At 48.4% G+C, this 19,522-nt stretch overlaps 5 protein-coding genes across 6 annotated transcripts; 4 read left to right on the top strand and 1 right to left on the bottom strand.

The window, feature by feature from the left end:
- Window positions 1,452–4,215, top strand: LOC8055951. The gene is made up of 5 exons (XM_021463468.1): window positions 1,452–1,583; window positions 1,798–2,032; window positions 2,179–2,244; window positions 2,359–2,428; window positions 3,924–4,215. The coding sequence occupies exons 1-4, from the start codon at window positions 1,565–1,567 to the stop codon at window positions 2,414–2,416; spliced, it is 378 nt and encodes a 125-aa protein (XP_021319143.1). The 5' UTR covers window positions 1,452–1,564; the 3' UTR covers window positions 2,417–2,428; window positions 3,924–4,215.
- On the top strand, window positions 4,647–6,373 carry LOC8055950. 2 transcript variants are annotated; one of them, XM_021463893.1, is made up of 2 exons: window positions 4,647–5,363; window positions 5,438–6,373. In XM_021463893.1, the coding sequence occupies exons 1-2, from the start codon at window positions 4,853–4,855 to the stop codon at window positions 5,881–5,883; spliced, it is 957 nt and encodes a 318-aa protein (XP_021319568.1). In that variant the 5' UTR covers window positions 4,647–4,852; the 3' UTR covers window positions 5,884–6,373. The 2 variants fall into 2 exon arrangements, with proteins under 2 accessions (XP_021319568.1, XP_002448274.1); XM_002448229.2 differs by having other exon boundaries at window positions 4,657–5,344.
- Window positions 9,140–10,329, top strand: LOC8055949 (mavicyanin). Its single transcript, XM_002448228.2, has 2 exons — window positions 9,140–9,454; window positions 9,623–10,329. Exons 1-2 carry the CDS (start codon window positions 9,277–9,279, stop codon window positions 10,042–10,044), a joined length of 600 nt encoding a protein of 199 aa, XP_002448273.1. The 5' UTR covers window positions 9,140–9,276; the 3' UTR covers window positions 10,045–10,329.
- On the top strand, window positions 11,050–13,447 carry LOC8055948 (blue copper protein). Its single transcript, XM_002448227.2, has 2 exons — window positions 11,050–11,327; window positions 11,595–13,447. Exons 1-2 carry the CDS (start codon window positions 11,111–11,113, stop codon window positions 11,993–11,995), a joined length of 618 nt encoding a protein of 205 aa, XP_002448272.1. The 5' UTR covers window positions 11,050–11,110; the 3' UTR covers window positions 11,996–13,447.
- Window positions 13,704–15,096, bottom strand: LOC110436298 (vegetative cell wall protein gp1-like). Its single transcript, XM_021462989.1, has one exon. The coding sequence runs from the start codon at window positions 14,913–14,915 to the stop codon at window positions 13,830–13,832; it is 1,086 nt and encodes a 361-aa protein (XP_021318664.1). The 5' UTR covers window positions 14,916–15,096; the 3' UTR covers window positions 13,704–13,829.

Here is a 19,522-nt window from a genome sequence, read left to right as displayed (position 1 = left end):
GTCTCCTCCACCCAATAGGCGATGGCGGCCCATCCTCCATCCCATCCATGGAGGCGGCTCAATCTACACCTCCGACGGCGCCCCCAACCCATGTGCCTCCCTACTTTCCCTTATCCCGGGGCTACGTAGTAGTTCTTTTGTTGTTGCAATAATATGTTTCTTACAGTTTTAACTTCTTTATCCCAATGTTGTAGTAGTATCGCTTCTTTGAGATGTGTTGCAGGAGGTGTTCCATGTTGTTACAGCAGTTTGTTCGGTGTTGTTGCAATAACATGTTCGTGGTGTTTCAACTGGTTCAACTTATTTGTTGAAGCACTTTGTTCGGTGTTATTGCATAACATGTTCATGGTGTTTCAACTGGTTTAACTTATTTGTCGTAATAGTTTGTTCAGTGTTGTTGCAATAACATGTTCATGTTGTTTCAGTCGTTTCATCCTATTGTTGCAGCGCCAAGCGAGGGAGGGGGCTGGGGTGGGTTGTGGGAGTGAGCTTGCGGCAGGGTGGAGGTGCTGGGGACGATGAGGTTGGGGGCGGGCGGATCTCGTACGTGTGGAGAGCGGAGGCAGTTTCTTTCATCTTTGTGTGGGGGCAGGTGGAGTATATCTACTCTTTTCTCTTTTTTTCTTTCTCCGTGAGGGGCAGGTGGGGGCAATATTTGTACAATGGCTTGGCATCTTTGACGCTAGCGTTCAGATCGGACGTTTGGATGCTAGCAATACTGGTGCAAAAAAACATAAAAAAGATATGGTTAGAAATTTTAGAGCTACAGTTTTTTTTTTTTGAGAAAGCCATTTGGCGCACTTTATTGATTTTGCAAGACAGTTACATCGTTCGCCAAAGCTCCTAGCAGAAACCTAGGGGGTTCATCGACCCAATTACATGTGAGCTTCTCCTGAAGCGCAACTCTAGCTAATTCATGGGCTACACCATTTGCTTCACGATTACAATGTTCTATGACTAATTAATCTTGCCATACATTTTTACTCGATGACATACTGCTCAATAGAATCTTGTTAAGGCCTTTAGTTCTAAAAAAATCCAAAATTCTTCATCACATCGAATATTTAGATGAATGCATGGAACATTAAATATAAATAAAAAATAACTAATTGCATAATTTACTTGTAATTTATGAGACGAATCTTTAAGTCTAATTAGCCCATAGTTGGACAATAATTGCTAAATATAAACGAAAAGTGCTACACACCTAAAAAATTCATGCACTAAACAAGTAAACAAGGCCTAAATTTTGTAGCCAACAAAATATTTGCCAACTTAAGTTCCCGCGTATTCCTCTGTCTTGTTTCAGAAGAAAGAACGCCCCAAGAGAGCCCGTGTCTTCTTGCTCCGTACAGGCCACGTCACCTCCTCCTGCCCCCTGCATCCGCAAACACACACACAGAACAGAGCACTGCGCCTGCTATAAAACCCCCTCCCCCTCCGCCGCCTTGCATCCCGTTCCATTCCACCTCGCCGACCAATTCCGCACCCATCGTCTCGGCCTTCGGCTTGCCAGCATCTGAAGGCTAGGTTTTCCGCACCTAGTCCGCTCCTCCCCTCACCCATGGTGCTGTACTATAGATGTAAGTACGCTGCCGGCTGCTCGATCGTCTCCGATCATCATAATGTGCTTTCGTTTCGATTTGGTTGTTTCGTTTCTCGCGGACTCGCGGATTTGGTTTTTTTGCTCCTTTATCGGGGATTTGGTTTGACTGTTTCGTTTGATTTCTCGTGGATTTTGCTTGGTTGATTTGTTACTCACGCATTTCAGTTTGTTGCCTGCAATCGCTGCTACAGGGGGGTACGGGAGCCCCCGTTTCCTGGAGGTCGCCCAGGGTTTCCACCCGCGCGGGATCCCCTGGTCCGAGGCGAGAGGGGGAGGCGGCTACGCTGTGAAGAACGTCAAGCGCTACCTCGCGAAGATGGACAAGGCGGTGGACTACGACTACTACTACGACGATGAACTCCGCTACACCCGCTTCAAGTCCCCCTTCGACCGCCGCCCCCTCGTTGGCCGCCGCACACGCCACAGGTTCCTCTCTCGTTGCTCTGCTCTCCTTGTTTCCTCGTGTTGGTTGGAAATTGAAACGCACGCGCGACGGTGAATTTTGTGGGGATTATTTTGGTGGTTTTGATGGTTTTGATCTGTGGTGCTTCGCTTGCGATGTCCGGGTACAGGAAGAACGAGGGGAAGCGCACCCTCCGCCTCGTCGGGAGCAGCAGCGCGGACTACATGCAGCAATGGTGAGCGCGCACCACTTGCTTTCGATTTGTGCTGGTTTGTGTTCATGATCGAGGGGTTCTAGCGTTGTTGGTGATGTTGCATTGCAATCTGTTTTATCTGAATTTTTGTTGCAGTGAGGAGGCTGCATTTGGTGATTTCGACAGCGATGATGACTGGGAGGACGAGGTGTAGGAGGGCAGTAAGGTCTGTGATCCTGCTCAATGCTCTGTATGTTTAATTACTGTTGTGGGTCTCCGTTTGCTCGATAGTTGGATTCATTTGTGGATTGTCACTAGAGCCCTGTGTTGTTGATCCGTCATTTGTAGTGGTAATGTGTTCCTAGCTGTTTCCTTTCGCATTGGTGTGGTATCTTCAATTTGTGGACGAGCCGTGGAGATTGGAGAAAATGGGGAGGGGAACTCTGTAGATTGCTATGTATTTCTGTGCACCATGACATGGTTATTTGGTCTACCTATACTAAGTTACTGTAAAACTTCGAATCAGTGAATATAAATGTTGCAGTTGGCGGTAATTGAGCTTAACTACTCGATTGTTAGTGGTTAGCAACATGTGAAATGGAAGAGTTTTAGAAGCATAGACATTACTGTTCATTGTGCTTCATTTCCTTCCAGATCCATTTGGGTGGGGGTGGGGACAAACTTAATAGTTATACTGAATTTTATATGGTGAAAATTGCTGTACACTATTGGGGAATGAGGATAATGAACCATAACACACACACACACACACACACACACACACACACACACACTCTGGTCGCCCCTGAGGCCCTGATCTGATTATTTCTGCCTGTCTTTATCCAGTCACTTGCTAGTACAATCCAGTGCACACACAATTTGATATTGTTCTAATGACTTTCGACTAGAAGCGTTGTCACATGGAGTGTTGGCCTCTTGTATCTTTTCTTTCTAGAAACAATTGGGTTTATTGGTCGTCATTTCTTTCTATTCATCAGACCACTATATCAGATCACCCTGCATGTACTTATTGCTCAGATCAGAGCGCAATCTGTCGTATTCTTTGGCACAGTTATTTCTTCCACAGTATCACAGAATTGTTGTTGTTGTTGTTGTTGTTGTTGTGGTCATCTTCATTGTGTAAACACTGAAGTAGTAGACAATACATGTGTCATTTCATGGTTTTGCAAACTGCAAACACTGAAGTAGTGGACAATGGTATAGTTGAGCAGAGTCGACGAACTGTGACTACCAGCATGTTTAATCAAGGCTTGCCTATGTTGATCTTTATTTCCTTCATGTTGCTAGTATATCAGATTGTTCTACATACATATTCTTACTGACCCCAAATTACAATAGAGCTTGCTTGTTCTTTTGCACATTTATTCCTCCTGTTAGTCCTGTAGTATAAACTTGAACCTGAAGGTTACCTCGGTTGGTAGTATTTACCGGTCACTTGAAAAAATTGCTGCCTCTAATGGTTCACTAGATATCTTTCCTTTGGCTGCTTGCTTCTGTTTATGTTTCCATTAAGAATGGCTATTTTTTTACTCAAGGATTCAGAACTGTATATACGCCCATCATATACTCTCTGTTTAGACATGATGAGCATGAGAAGTTCAGGAGACGTTTGAGACATGTTTGGAATTCGTTTTGTTCTATTGATTATATGTGACAACTTCATTGATTCTGACAACAGTCCATGTTCTGTTTCTCTGCAGCACACCAACCGATTCAGCAAGTGAAGAGTAATACAGTTCGTGGGTAATCTTTTGGCTTTGGGCATTGGATTAGTTTAGCTGCACATCTGCATAGTGCATAGCACTAGAACACCTTTTACAATTCTGCAATCTCTGCAAAGCAAGGAAGGCATCGGCCTGTAATAATGTTTGCTCTCTCCAATTCTGCACTACAAATGCTCTTGTGAATTGTGATGTCAGATTTTTCTCTAACGCTTCCAGTGAAAAAGAGACCTTTTGAGACTGTTTCTAAATTTTATGTGCTGTTAGCCTATCTTTACACTTTACTTGAGATTTATTATCTCGTGATTCATTACTTCATACTAGCTCATACACTTTCATAGGCTCGCTGCTTCTGTGATTGGTAGCCCTGTTTGCTGCCTTGTTTTGCCCTTTTTGAATGGAAGGATGTCCGTCTCAAGAGCAAGCACTTTGTCATGAAAAGCTCAAAGTAGGCAAACAAATTCTGCAACTAACTTCTAGAAATAAGCACGTACCATATGTGTGACCTGAACCGCCTCGGCATTAATAATAAACCATCAATTTGCCAAGAGTAGCTAGCCAAAACCCAGCTACATCGTCCAAACAAGCAAGAACGTGTCTGAACCTTTTACATTTTCTACCAACTCCCAAGTGATAGTGATATGAAGCGCCTAACAAAATCTACACTGAATTAGCCACACCAACTATCTACAATAATCGGTACTGAAGTATCCATCCAAGAAATTTTACAAATTTGAAAGAAAATTGCATGCCCGCAAAAAAAAAAAGCATTGGGAATTGTATTGGCACGTACTCCGTATATAAAAGTGAGCCTGTTCCAGGGCTCCAATACGCACCATATACTTGTAGTTCCGGCCAAGAACTTCCTATTCTTTCTGCCGGCCAGAGGCAGCTAGGAGCACGCCAAAATGGCCGCAACGGCGCCAATGCTTATCCACGTCGAGTCCCTCCAGACCGCCGTCCCGATGCGCATGGCCGGGGCGGGGAAGTCACTGCCCATCGCGGTGTCCGGGCCGCCGCTCACCGCCGCGGAGCTGCAGCGCCGCTTCCGCGCCGTGCTCTACTACCGCGGCGCGGGCGCAGAGGCGGAGGCCGCGGCGAGGGAGCGTGCGGCGTGGGTGAAGGAGTCGCTCTGCGCGGCGCTGGTCGACCACCCGGAGATGGCAGGGCGGCTGCGCCGCCGTGGCGACGGCGGCAACGACGACGACGACGACGGGCGCCTCTGGGAGGTGAAGCTCAGGGACACCGGCGTGCGGCTGGTCCAGGCCTCGGTGGAGGCCACCATGGCGGAGTTCCTGGAGGCCAGGGGCGTCGACCGGGAACGGAAGGAGGCCGCGCTGGCGCTGTGGACCGACGTGGACGTGCACGAGCCCGACATCTGCGCCCCGTTGTTCATGCAGGCACAGTCATCGGTCACAAGTAATAACTACTCACAAGTCAGTGAAGTCGCAACTAGATGTAACAATATATTTCCTGTTTTAATTCTTTTGCAGCTGACACGATTCTCGGACGGCGGCTACGCCGTCGGCGTCAGCTGCAGCCTGCTGCTCGCCGACCCGCTGTCCCTCATCGGCTTCCTCAAGTCGTGGGCTCGCAAGAACGCGGAGATGCAAGCGCAAAGCAAGCACGTCGCCCACCCGGTGATCCAGTACACGCACTACATCCAGAGCCCAGGCGCCGCCAAGCGCGTCAAGTCCGGCACTTCCACGCTGGGCATTGCGACCACCGCTGCCGACGACAGCACGACGACGACGACGACCGTGCTCTTCGGGGCTCCCGACACGACCTCCGACCACCGCGCGCTCGCCGCGGCCTGCGTCGGCATGGCCAGCAAGAGGCTCGGCGGCGCCAAGCAGCCCCCGCGGTTCACGGTCATGGCCCGCGACAGCTCGAAAGGGCTGCACGTCCAGACCTGCTGCGGCACGGTGGGTTACGGTGATCGCGAGGCCTGCCATGGGCATGGACACGGACTCGCGGCGAGGGTCGCGCAGTGGAGCGAGGCCGGTCTCGAGGACCTGGCGCTGGAGGGGAGCAAGCCCGTGCACGTGTCCTACTCCATCTCATCGAGTGCCGACGAGGGGCTCGTGGTCGTGATGCCTGCTGGTGGTGCCCAGCTCTTGATCAGCGTGACAGTGCCGAACTACATGTAATTTCGAAGTGCCTTGCTGCTGCTGTTCTATAGTTGCATGATGCGTCGTCACTTCTTCAGTGAAGAGTGCTGTGGCTGTACTTCAAAAAAAAAATATAGGCCTGTGAAGATGGGACTCGGACCACTATGAAGCTGTGACTTTTTTCACAGTGATCCAGAAGTTCCTTTGTGAACCGTTCGTTAGCAATGTACTGGTCTTGTTCGTTAAGCTTATTTATCGAATTTGTCAGTCATTTAGTAGTGTTTTTTTCTTATAATAAATTAACAAATAGTACTTTCAGTCATGACTTTTCAGATAAGCAAACAAACTCAGTTATACGAGATGCAACTCGTGAAAAAAGTTTGTAATGAACACAATCAATGGTGTGGAAGCTTTGAAGCAATTAGGGCCTTACAACTTTGTTCCCCGTATGGTGTGGTGACAAGATTATCCCTACTTCCACAAATAAATAGGACAAATATAGTATGACACCGTCTCAGTTAGATTTGACCCATAGCGAGCCATGTGTATATTAATGTGGGGTTATGTGAGTTTAATCCTACCTTAGTTGTTAGAGGTGGGTTACATCAATATATAAGATTTCTAAAGTACAGGGCACCATCCTGGGTTAACTCTTTTGCGTGAAGCGAGAATAAAAGGATAAATGACTTAGTGGTGATATATAGTTCACTCATCATGCAGACTACATCTGACCCGTTTGGACTCTAGAGCGTTACATCCGCTTTATGCTGAAAGCCTAGCCTCCTGGTGGAAATGGTTCTAAGCTAAAAATTATCTAAAATAAGAAAACATCAACACTCTTCCTCTTTGTTCTACCGCTTTTCTTGTACTTTTGTGTTTCAGTCAATAAAGTTCTGTAGGGGTGCAAACCCCTCCAGTTTTTGTCAAAAAACTCTTGGATGTAATATTTTGACCCTAGTGGCTCCGGTTTGTATTGACTCACCTCAGCTATGTACCATTTATGGATGATATAGAGGCTGGAACTTTATTCCTTACCTAAAAAATGATGTTCTTAAAAAATGGCCATGCATGAACCTTTTTCCTTGGCCTTTCACAATATTCTTAGCGGCACATAGTTCGGTGACTGCAGTCTAGGTCCGGATCATTCGACGCTCACACAACAAAATTCAATCAAGCTAATTTTAACTGTCAACACATCCAAAACGCAATGGTACGGTGTTAGTAGGAAATAGGAGCTATTAACCTAAGCAGTTATCTCCTTCCTTACACCTGCAAGTTTTATCCAATATCTCAGAAGAGACTACACCACCTGTAAATTAGCGCCCTGGCCATCTTTTATAGAGTCGGAGCATGGTGGATTACTTGAAAAAAAAATCATGTTTGGAGGGTCCGATCTGATTTCATAGCATCCATCATCTTTCTCTCTACACTTTTTTAATAAGGAGTTCCTCTGTACTTTATGATTTGATTTGTTTCGGTGGACGATGGAGTTGCTTGCTTGTTGATTTGAATATAGCTAGGGATATCTACTTTGCCTGGCGCGAGATCATTTCAGTTGCATGTGTATTGCATACTACTTGTACGCCTGCAGCACTATTTTTTATTTGTTGCATTTTCTGGATGGTCTTGGGCTTGTTGCACTATGCTTTTCAGTTTGCTGGAATGGCTATTGTTTTTGTTGCATCGTCAAGTATTATCATCGCAAAAGGAAAGCGATGCGTTGTCTATATGAGACCACTCAGATAGAGGAGTTTAGTCTGTAGATCCTTGACTTCGTTGAAATCTTGTTGCGAATTTTGTCATGGTGTGGCCTAGGATGTCCATCTGGTAGTAGCGAGCTGCATGATGAGGGGCCTCTCGAGAGAGCGGAGTGCTTCGGCTCAGCTATTGCATTAACTTTCCATTTGTTAAGGTGAATATTTTTGCATGGTCACACACACGAACTGCCACGTTTGTTCAATCGGATGGCAAACCTGAGTCTGGTACTATAGCTTTGGTCCTTGGGCACTAGAAAGGTCATGCAGGTGAGAGAGGATGACATGCAGGTCCCACGTAACGGATGTCAAATGGTGACAAATTTCATCCAACTCGTTCTAACCAAATGCACAATTGCACAGCAAAAATGTAACAGTTGTAGTGCTGGTGCAAGAATCGCCCTTTTATCGCATATAACTAGGAAAAGTTATTTTTGCCCTCAAGAGCATATGCTCCCACTCTCTCTACCACTGGATTTACATTGAGAAGTGTGCAAACACACATCTCAATGTGAATCTGCTTTGAAATGTGTGTTTGCACACTTCTAAATTCGAATTCAGTGGTGGAGAGAGTGGGAGCATATGCCCTTAAGGGCAAAAAAAACTGCATCGCATGTAACTATATATTCATTCAAGAGAAAAAAAACTATTTTCCGTGAATTTTCCATTCCCTGACCGTTGCAATGCCCACGGTAATGGTTCCAGGTTGCTGTCCATGTTCTCTGTGCAATAAGCAAAGCAACTCATTCAATGGCGATGCTCTACCAAAAAAATAATAACTCGGTAGTAGACAAATTATTGGCTTTGTTCAGCCATCATCGTCTATTTACTACTAATAAGTACTTATACGGTGGTGCACCTTTGTATTAGGTGTATACATTAATCATTTCCAGGCTCTTATTTCTTCTCTTTTCCCTGGGGCAAAGGAAGCCACTAAATACCTTCGTCGTACGCATCTGTGCGAAGACTAAAGTGACACGACATGCCGGTACGTAATTAACGAAATTCGGCCACCCTCCGCCACCACCACTACTACCGTATTAAGATCTTATTTACATTTTTAAAAATTTTGAATTTAGATACCGTAGCACTTTTGTTTGTACTTTTATTTGAAAGTTTTTTTGGATCTAGTTATTGTAGCAGCATGCGTCTAAAAATTTAATATAATGAAAAAATTTATAAACTTTTGGATTTTTAAAGACATGTAAACAAGGCCTAATAACCAACGAAATATCCATATATCTCACGGAGACAAAAAAAAAATTAAACAACGCCTGATGATCACCGATTGGCCTATATATATAAGAGAACCGTTCTCAACGCCTAAACAGCCTTGTCCATTGATCACTTTCCCGACTCACCTTTTTTCTCGAACGCCTTTCCTGACTCACCTCACTCTCTCCTACAATCTTTGGCGTCGTCTCTGCTTCGATACTCCGCCAGCATCGATCTCGCGCGCTAGGAGAAATGGCCGGCTCTCTGCGCGGCATGCTTCTGATGGCCATCGTCCTCCTCGTCGCCGCCGCCGCCGTCGTGCCGGCGTCCGCGAAAGACTACACCGTCGGCGACTCGTCCGGGTGGAAACCCGGAGTGGACTACACTGCCTGGGCCAAGGGCAAGCCGTTCGCCATCGGCGACACGATCTGTACGTGCCAAATAAAGCTCGCCATCAGATTCATACAGTAGTCGATCGCCAATACTGTCAATGCAGCATATATGTTCTCTCGTAATGTCAGTAGGCAGTACGTGGCCGGCGCATGAACGAAACGAGCACTAGTAACCACGCGCGGCTTGGCCGGATTTCGCATTGCAGCGTTCCAGTACAGCTCGTCGCACTCGGTGCTGGAGGTGAGCGAGGCGGACCACAGCGCGTGCTCGGCGAGCAACCCGCTGCGGTCGCACCGGGACGGCCAGAGCACCACCGTGCCGCTCACCAAGGCCGGCACCCGCTACTTCATCTGCGGCGCCCCGGGCCACTGCGCCTCGGGGATGAAGCTCGCCATCACCGTCTCCGGCGGCACTAGCAGCGGCAGCGCCGCGACGACGTCGGGTCCCGCCATGCGGGCGACGAACACGACGCCGGCGTCTGGTGGCGCGGCGGCGACGGACGACGCTGCGGCTGCGGGCGAGTCGGACTCGGACTCGAGCGCGGCTGGCACTGGCACAGGGGCTCGCCTCGCGACGGGCCTGCTGTTCGCGGCCGTGGGCCTCGCTGCCCTCATGATGATGGGCTGAATTCAGGATCCGCTAGGGAAAAGGCAGTGCGGTTTCATGAATTTCCTCTCTTTTTTTTATTTTTTTGACGACATGAATTTCCTATTTGGTTTCGTGCGTTCTCTCTGCTTGCGTTGCGTTGCGTTGCGTTGCGTCCCCCGGGGCTCCGACCTGCACATGTGTGATCCGCTTTATGCTCTACTACCCCACTACTACCATAGTAGGCTAATACTGTAGTACGTCCAAAGAGTGCTGGGTTTGTGTATCTGTATTTTTGTTATGATTTTTTTGGCTACTCGTGATACAGTTCTGTTGTCTCTTGTACTGATGAGAATAAAACTTCATAAAGAATCTAATAATACTTAGTTGGTATAATAAATATTATTATTTTATCATATAATTTTGACTAAACTAACACTCTAAAATTCTTGAAATATCTTATAACTTAGAACGGAGAGAGTATATTTTTTTTAATATACACTTAGATATACAATATGTATACGTAAATTATTATTAAAAAATAAAATATTTCAATTTAAAACAGAGAGTAGAAAACAATAAGCAGACTCTGTTCTTTACACATGCCGCTGCTGCTCAAACAAAGATTTTACCGAGCTCGATCCAACCCGGATTGGATTCACAGCCAATCTCAATCGAGCACAAGCACGAAGGAGACTTTGTGCTCACGCGAGGAACACCGAACACAAAATGACATGAGAATGACATCACCTCTCCACACAAAAGGTTTGGAGGGGGAGCAAGGCTGCTTAACCGCCAATACCTAGTACCCAACGGCACGCAAGAATGCACCACCAAACCTCAACAAACACACCCAGTTTCCTCACCGGCATCACCTATTCAAATCATCAAAACCATCGTAAAAAAAAACGACGAGTAGAAGACCGCTTCACCTTCCCAATTGGAGCCCTGCCAGCCGTTGACTTGTGCCGCTTCGCTCGCGTGCAACCATGAAGCATCCGAGCACAGCAGCTGCTGGTTAACGCGCTTGAAAAAATTAGCTGATTAGGTAACCAATCTTCACCAAGAACTGCCGTTCTCGTATATATCCCGGCTTTTTTTGGCACGCATGGATAACCTTTGGATCCCTGCACTGCACAGAGACCATACCATGGCTCAAGCTCGCGTCGCTCTGGCTCTGTTGTGCGCCCTGCTCCTCGTCGCCGGCGTGGCACCGAGAGCCGAGGCGGTCTCCTACAACGTCGGCAACAGCGCCGGGTGGGATCCCAGCGCCGACTTGCCGTCGTGGGCCGGCGGCAAAACCTTCTACGTCGGCGACGTTCTAGGTACGTACGAACCTTGGCTGGCAACATCATCATCATCATACCCCTGCTCTGTCTCGTGTACACAAGAGCCAAACGTGTCGCGGTTCAGGTTTTGTTTCACCGTTCGATCGACCGGGAACAAAAGCAGACGACGTCCCTGGTCGGGGGTCGTGCTGCAAGACGCATAAATCCATACGTGTTTGACTGGTTATATGTAATGCAACACACAAGATCACACGTTAATTTGCTTACAAGTGCGTTGGTTCCCCTTGATATGATATGATGCAGTGTTTCAGTACTCCAGCTACCACACGCTGGACGAAGTCGACGAGGCCGGGTACAACAACTGCAGCGCCGCGGACGCGGTCCTGTCCCAGAACGACGGCAACACGACGGTGCCGCTGGCGGCGGCCGGCGACCGGTACTTCATCTGCGGCAACCAGCTGCACTGCCTGGGCGGGATGAAGCTGCACGTGCTGGTCAACCAGCCGGCGGCGGGAGGAGGAGCTCCGGCGGGCGCCCCGCCGCAGTCGCCGCCGCAGACGGGCTCCGGGGCCACCCTTGGGCCTCCTACCACCGACGACGACGCGGGCATCCCCTACCTCGTGCTCGGCGGGTCCCACCGAGCTACGGTAGGCCCCTTGCTGGTGACCTGGCTGCTCGTATTAGCAGCGGCTCTGATTGTATGAAGATTGTTGAGGAAGAGGTGTTTTGACTTTGATTTTTATTAAGCTTTAAGAGTTAAGACTTATTGTAGGCAAAATTACCTAAACCCTCAATTTTGAATATTTGGCGGTTCATCCCTACTACTTCCTTGAACTTCAGTCAGCGCCCGGACGAACGGCGGACGTATGTAGTTCACGTAGATGAACCGCATGACCACTTGGGAGGAGCAGGCTGCTGGCCGGTGGCCGCATCGGCAACCAACCGTGTAAAACGCCAAACCGCGCACACGGCGGCAACAGGACCGGGGACCGGGGCCGCCGAGCATGGCAGACGAGACACGAAGCGCTAGTACCCCCGTACGCCTCGTCATCGGCAGCAGGTGACTCGGGGTCCATCTCCCAACGATCACACGTACAGAGACGGTACAGTACATGCCGGTACGTGGTGGATCCGTCGCTCACCAGTCCCAGCTGGCAGCTGCTCATATGGTTCATACACATTCGATACGACGATGCCCTCTCACAACCATGCCAGCGCCAAGCAACACACGACCGACCGCGCGACCGGCGCATGTTTCGCCGCGGCGCCCCCGCCCCACGCGCTCGCGACAGAGCCACCACAGTAGGATTCACAGGGCAAGTCGATCTCGAGTGCACTACCTGCGACCGCCAGCAGCGATCGAGCGAGCTCGACCACGCGGTGCCAGTAAGAAGATGATGGTGCACTGGCAGCCTACCACCTCATTGCTCTGTTTCCCCACTCTCTCTCTCTCTCTGCCTCCTCCCTCAACCGACGCCATGCCTTCGCCGTGTCATGCTGACGGTTCCCTCGGCGAATTAGTGGCTTTTTTCTTTTTCTCTCTCGGTGGCGTAGTGGAGCATGGAGTGCTTACCCGTCACGCGCTGCACCTGCACGGTGTGTCAGTCAGGCTAACAAATGTCAAACGCGAACAAAACGGTGGGTGGTGGATGAATGATTTGAGGATGTATCATTGGGCTCGCTCCGTTTCGTCACCTTTTGGGAGCAGCGGCCACGGCCCGCGCCTGGCCCCTGGCCACCCACCCGGTGGACGACGCGGCAGCAGTGTCCCTACGGATCCTCGTCCCTCGTGGTGCCGAGAGTCTCACATGCTTCTGCGATTTGGCGCATGCACGGCTGCGTTGTAGTACGTGCGTCGCGTTTCCTGTCACTTCTGTCGGTACCGCTACAAGTTCCTGTCTTGACTCCTAAAAACTGTCGGCAAGAGAGCACCCGGATCTACCATCGTCAGTGCCGTACTGTTACACTTACAGCTGGTCACGGAAACTTCTTATTCGTCTTCGCCTGCATCTACCTATATGGCTTTGTTTAGTTGCAACGTTTCTATTTAGTAAATACTATCTAATTATAAACTAAGTTTAAAAAATTTGTTTCACAAATTACAGTTAATACAATTAGTTATTTTTTCTTATCTATATTTAATGTTCGTATTATAAAATTCGATGTGATGAAAAATTTTATTAAGTTTTGTAAATTTTTTTGAAGTACAAGACCTATATTAGGCTTCTTCACGTCCGTTTACGTGACAGCAAAGCCTACAAAGCCGCAGCATGAGACGCGTTTTTTTTTTACTAGCGACAAGGCACAAAGACTGATGCGTGTCACGCTCACGCATGAGAGTATGTTCATGCAACGCAAAGGCTTCTTCCCCGCAATGCAAAAGATAGCACAAAGCAGCAGGCAGGCAGTCCGTCATCCATACATGAATAGAAAGAAATAAATTATCAATGTGTTGTACAGCAAGAATGTAAAACAACAACAGGAGGACAAGAACGTGCGAGGAACGGTACGGACGTACAACGGTAAACTCAGCTCTACTTAAAACAAGACGACGATGAGCCCGGCGGCCACCAAGGACGACACCAGAGCGGCGGCGGCGACGCCGGTGCGCGAGCTCGGCGCGGCCGACTCCTCCTCCGCAGCGAGCGCGGGGCCAGGCGCCAGCGACGGGCTCACCGACACCGAGCTGAACGGCGCGAGCGTAGGCGCCAGCTCCGGCGCCAGCGTGGGCGACGGGGTTGGGGCCTCGGTGGGCGACGGCGTCGGGGCTTCTGTCGGCGACGGGGTCGGGGCGACGCTTGGAGCCGGAGCCGGAGACACGGGGGCCGGCGCGGGTGCAGCCACCGGTGGCGCGGTGGGAGGCAGGATCGGGGCAGCGAGAAATGGCGTCGGAGCCGTTGCTGGAGGGAACGTGGCCGGAGGAAGCGCCGCTGGTGACATTGCCAGGGGCGGGGCGGCGACCGGAGCCGGAGTCGTCGGGGCTGGCGCGGCGACGGCGACGGTAGGCGATGAGACGGGAGGTAGCGTGGCTGGAGGGGTGGCAGAGACAGGTGCCGTAGCAGCTAGTGGCGGGGAGGAAGCAGGAGGCAACGTGGCAGCCAGCAGTGGGGAGGCGGCTGTGGTCTGCGGCGCGGCGGCGAAGGTAGGAGGTGCGGCGGAGGCCTGTGGCGCCGCGGCAGAGACCTGCGGCGCGGAGGCTGCAGTTGTCGGCGCCACGGCGGAGACCTGAGGCGCGGAGGCTGCTTGTGTCGGTGACGCGGCAACTGTTGTTGTTGGCGGCTGTGCAGAGGCCTGCGGCGCCGCGGCCGCCGTTGTCGGTGCCGCGACCGAGGCCTGCGGCGCCGAGACCGCCGTTGTCGGTGGTGCTACAGAGGCCTGCGGTGCCGCGGCCGCCGTTGTCGGTGCCGCGACCGAGGCCTGCGGCGCCGAGACCGCCGTTGTCGGTGGTGCTACAGAGGCCTGCGGTGCCGAGACCGCCTTTGTCGGTGGCGCGAGAAAGGCCCGCGGCGCCGAGGCGCTGACGACCGGAGGAGCCTTGGACGCGGACGGCGAGGAGGCCGGCGACTGCGCGGCGCAGGAGACGATGAGGAGCGAGAGCAGTAGCGGGAGCAGAGCCATTGCCATCCGTCCGCTCCCTCCTCCCGAACTCGTTCTCCTTCTGGTGGCTGGCCGGCTCCCTCTTGTCTTCTCGGTCGATCGGCGCAGAAGCTTTCGTTCCTCCCTGTTGCTGCGGTGTTGCCCCGCGCTCTGTGCTGTGTTTCCCGACCTGAGCAGCGTGGAGTGCAGTGAGAGAGCTCCAGTGACGATGCGCCGCTATATATAGCGTGCTCTCTCCTGATCGTGCGTGTTAAAACTGAACGGTGAACCTGAGCTGACAGCGAAGGCCCCATGGAAGGGAAGGAAAAAAAATGAGCCATCTTTACAGGTCAGTGTGTGGGGCCAGTTTGTGATGATGATGATGATGTGGACAGTGATTTCGTACGTACACGCGGCGAGTATCGGTTCGGTACGAGGGAGGGATAGTTATCATCCAGCCATGCATGCGTATACGTACAGATTTCGTAGACAAAACCGCACCTTTCAGTACAGGTGCGCCGGTCGAGATCTACTTACGTAGGTGTGGTCGCATTTCTAGTTTGTTGTCACAGTATCTTCTTTGTTAAACAGTACTAACAATGTACATTAATTGCTTGCGGATCGATACTTGAAAGAGAGGGAACCCGCAGGTGAAGAATTTGTGTGAATGGATGAATCACTATGCTTCTGAAAATCTGAAACTCTGCATGATGCGTGCACTTCGGTTTCTAAAGTGTCCAGTGAAGAGCAATCAGCACAAATCCCGTTACGTTACTCAGAGCCGAAAGCAACCAGTACAGTGCAATCACACCCAACCCAGCACGTACACCGTCCTGTACTCCTGTTGTGTTCTTACTGATGGAACACGCATTGCCTGCAGAGAAGGAAAATAGTTTGAGCTCCCAGTAACTGCAGAGCGTCGGGGGAAAAGTTAAAGGTAATGCCAGAGTCCCTACAGGGTACAACAGGCTACAGAGATTTAATTTAATTAACCTTGTCTAGCCACCCACTGAGCCTCGATCGCTCCTACCGTTGTTGCACGGCGGCCTTGTACCTGAAAGGGACTCGCAAACCAGATGGTGGCCCAGGAGTCTCCACGGACAGCCTGGATCGGCAGCTCCTAGCTCTTAAACTTAAGGCAGCTAGCTCCTCGTTTGGTCGCGCGAGGGCTCACCTCGATTCATATCTGTGGTACAATGATTAGCGAGCCGCGCATTAGTGCTAACAGGTGCACCGCCGCCGGCGCACCTGCGCTTGCCTGCGATGCGCGCGAGCCTCGATCGCCGCCGGCGGTGGTGCGTGGTTTTCTTTCCCATCAGCCTTTATTTAGATTTGATGATTTGCCCTTTTTGATACGTGTAACGACCTGCAGCGTGTGCAAAACATGCATGGAGATGCCGAGGGGCGCTGATCTCTTGCATGCATTGCAAGGAAAGCAAAGCCATCTTTACTAATCATTTGCTAACTACTACCCCCGTTGTGATCATTAGCCGCCTGTGACGACGTCATACTGTATACTGTACTGCATATGCCTACGCCTCCAACGATCGTTCGATCGATTCGCGATCTCCATGCCACCGGCGATTACCGCTGCTACTTTCAATGAATTATTAGCCATTCAACAAACTAAAGGAGTGCCGCCAATTCGACGCATGGTCCGCGAGACACGTTGTTGATGTCCGAACGCAACCGCACTGTGCTTGTGCACAGCCACCGACTTGTGTACTAGTACGTACATGTGGCGCGCATGGATGGAAGCAACAATTTCAGAAAAAAATGAGCTGGGACTACTCTGGGATTGGCGACTCGATCGCATTGTCGGTGGCATGCAGGGGGGCCTGCTCGGTCGGTCATCGGCTACTCGGCCGGAATCAATAGGCAGCTCCTCATAATTGGAGTCAATAAAAACGATGTCCCTTTTTTTTCTGGACCAGCCTAACCGGCGGACGCGCAGTGATCGCGCGGAAGCTACTCGTCGCATCGGTACCGATCGAGAGCTAGCTGTTCGACAAGGCCGGGCCAACCGACCGCCGTGCGGCCATAATCACCGTTCACCGGGCGCGGGCATTGATGCGCGCGCGGCGGTGCCGGACGCGCTCGGCCCCGGCCCCCTCCGCCATCGCAGCTCGCAACAGGTTTGGTCGTCGGCGAGCGGCAGGCTACGGCCTTGTTTACTTGGCAAAATTTTTTGTTTTTGGTACTGTAGCATTTCGTTTTTATTTGACAAACATTGTCTAATCACAGAGTAACTAAACTTAAAATATTCATCTCATTAGTTTTTTATTTTCGTTTATATTTAATGCTTCATGCATACGACAAAAAATTTAATGTTTTTTTATGAACTAAACAAGGCCTACGATGCGTCTCAGAACTCACAAGTCTCCAACGGTCAGCGCCTTCGGGCTTTCAAACAAGCATCAGGTGCCGGATCAGTTCCGTGCCCGAACCCGGGCAAGTCTTGTCTGTCTCACGACGATGGGTATTTTTTTTTAAAAAAAAACTTTTTTCGAAATGATCCTATGCCTGTGTGGCTGTGTTCCTGGAACAAAGAAACAATACTACCCTGTCCATTAAAAAATGCAATCCTCATTTTTTAAGAAGTCAAATAATTTAAATGTTAACCAAAGGTATATAAACTACTACTGACATATACAAAATAAATAACTTAAAATACATCTTATACTCTTATAAAGCTAAACCCCATTAGAAAATTTTCTCAACATGCAAGCTATCCACATCAACAATCCTCTAAAACTTGCAATTATAGCCAACTAGCACGTATAATTATGATAGTTATCTTTTCATCCACTAACATGCATTTAGTTGGCCAGCCAAACCATTCATCAAAATTAATTTAAGATAGTTTCATCCATATAACTATAAATATAAATAGTCTAATTTCTTTTTAAATTATCTAGAATCCCCGCAGCAACGTGCGGGGTATTCTCCTAGTTCTTATAATAAATATACTCTTTCTATACTGTATTGTGGTGCATTCTAATGATTTCAGGATAGATTAAAGAGAATATAAAAGATATATATGTCCTCTTTTTATTTTCCAATTAATCAGACACCATCAGACTAACGGTGATTCATTGATAAATGACAAGCATTTAATGTAAATTTGCTTTGTGTTCCTATAATTCCTTATATTTTGATATAATTTTTGAATGCTTGCATATTTATATACATAAATGTACTATAAAGTTGATCAAAGTTAGTTCGTTTGACTTTCACAAATCTCATAGTTTACATTCATTTGTGGATGGAGGGAGTACACTATACTTGCACCTTGGAGACACATATCTCAATTCTATTTGGGGGCATCTCCATCAATGATATTTTTGGTCCATTCGCTTCTAATCTCAGCACGGCCGTAGCTTTTGCTGCTGCAAATTGTATGCATGAAAATACAATCCACTGTTTGACTTGCATGGTGTGATTTTTAAGGTCTTTCATCGACTACTAATTTCTGCCATCATTCGTGGCAAAGGTTTTGACCATTACAAATTATTCTTAAATATAAATCCAATTTTAATCTTTTTTGCACAAACTTTTCACATGATTAGACTAATGATCAATTAAAGACAATGAATTTCAAATCTCAAATACATGTGCATCTTACATTTTAGGATAAAGGGAGAAATGATTTTTAAATTTTTTTTTGGCCTACTGCACATCTTAAATGCAAGGGCTCATTTTAAATTTTGCACCAGGGTCTTAAAATATTTGGATACAGCCATGAATTCAGGTGTTTGCTCGCTAAACACGAGTCTGACTGTTCTGTGAATAGGATTTACGTGAAAAAAGAAAGAGTAAAGTCCATCGGCGGTCCCTAAACTTGTTCGGATGTGTCATCCCGGTCCTTAAACTCGCAAAATGACCGTTTAGGTACCTAAACTTGTTCGGTTGTGTCATCCTGGTCCCTAAACTTAAAAATCTCCCGTATAGATCCTTAAACTTGTTCAGTTGTGTCATTCCGGTCCCTAAACTTGTTTTTAAGTCTTATCTGGGTCAAAACAGGACGAATCTAAAAACTATATTGAAAAATAATTCATAACTTTTTCATATGAACTCAAATGAAGATAAACTTTATATCAAAATTGTAGGCAGCAACATGATCTACAACTTTGCAGTTGAAAAGTTTTTAAATTAAAATCGTTTAGGTTCGCAAAATATTTTTTATAAGTTTATAGATTTTAAAATTTAAAATTAAATTTTATAACACTAAACGACTTCAAATAAAAAACTTTTCAACTACAAAGTTGTAGATTGTGCTGAGGACTATAACTTTAGTATAAAATTTGTCTTCATTTGAGTTCATATGAAAAAGTTATGAATTATTTTTTGATATAGAGTTGTTAGATCGCTTTGTTTTGACCCAGATGAGATTCAGAACCAAGCTTAGGGACCGAGATGACACAACTGAACAACTTTGAGGAATGATTTCTAAGTTTAGGGACCGGGATGACACAATTGAACAAGTTTAGGGACCGAGATGACACAGATGAACAAGTTTGAGGACCTAAACAATCGATTTGTGAGTTTAGGGACCGGTATGACACGACATCACAAGTTTAGGGACGGGTAGTGGACTTTACTCGAAAAGAAAAATACTTCCACGTAGATGAGCTTGCGCGCATAGCGGCCCACGG

This window comes from Sorghum bicolor, chromosome 6 (genome assembly GCF_000003195.3).
Source record: "Sorghum bicolor cultivar BTx623 chromosome 6, Sorghum_bicolor_NCBIv3, whole genome shotgun sequence".
NCBI lineage: Eukaryota > Viridiplantae > Streptophyta > Magnoliopsida > Poales > Poaceae > Sorghum > Sorghum bicolor.
This window is presented reverse-complemented; position numbering and strand designations above follow the sequence as displayed.

Bases quoted from the DNA above. Each gene is read 5' to 3' on its own strand.
- LOC8055948 (XM_002448227.2), top strand. From the start codon at position 11,111: ATGGATAACCTTTGGATCCCTGCACTGCACAGAGACCATACCATGGCT. The intron at 11,328-11,594 runs GTACGTACGAAC...GATATGATGCAG, and splicing joins CTACGTCGGCGACGTTCTAG to TGTTTCAGTACTCCAGCTAC.
- LOC110436298 (XM_021462989.1), bottom strand. From the start codon at position 14,915: ATGGCAATGGCTCTGCTCCCGCTACTGCTCTCGCTCCTCATCGTCTCC.
- LOC8055951 (XM_021463468.1), top strand. The intron at 2,033-2,178 runs GTTCCTCTCTCG...GTCCGGGTACAG, and splicing joins GGCCGCCGCACACGCCACAG to GAAGAACGAGGGGAAGCGCA. The intron at 2,245-2,358 runs GTGAGCGCGCAC...TTTTTGTTGCAG, and splicing joins GCGGACTACATGCAGCAATG to TGAGGAGGCTGCATTTGGTG.
- LOC8055950 (XM_002448229.2), top strand. From the start codon at position 4,853: ATGGCCGCAACGGCGCCAATGCTTATCCACGTCGAGTCCCTCCAGACC. The intron at 5,345-5,437 runs GCACAGTCATCG...ATTCTTTTGCAG, and splicing joins GCGCCCCGTTGTTCATGCAG to CTGACACGATTCTCGGACGG.
- LOC8055949 (XM_002448228.2), top strand. From the start codon at position 9,277: ATGGCCGGCTCTCTGCGCGGCATGCTTCTGATGGCCATCGTCCTCCTC. The intron at 9,455-9,622 runs GTACGTGCCAAA...TTCGCATTGCAG, and splicing joins CGCCATCGGCGACACGATCT to CGTTCCAGTACAGCTCGTCG.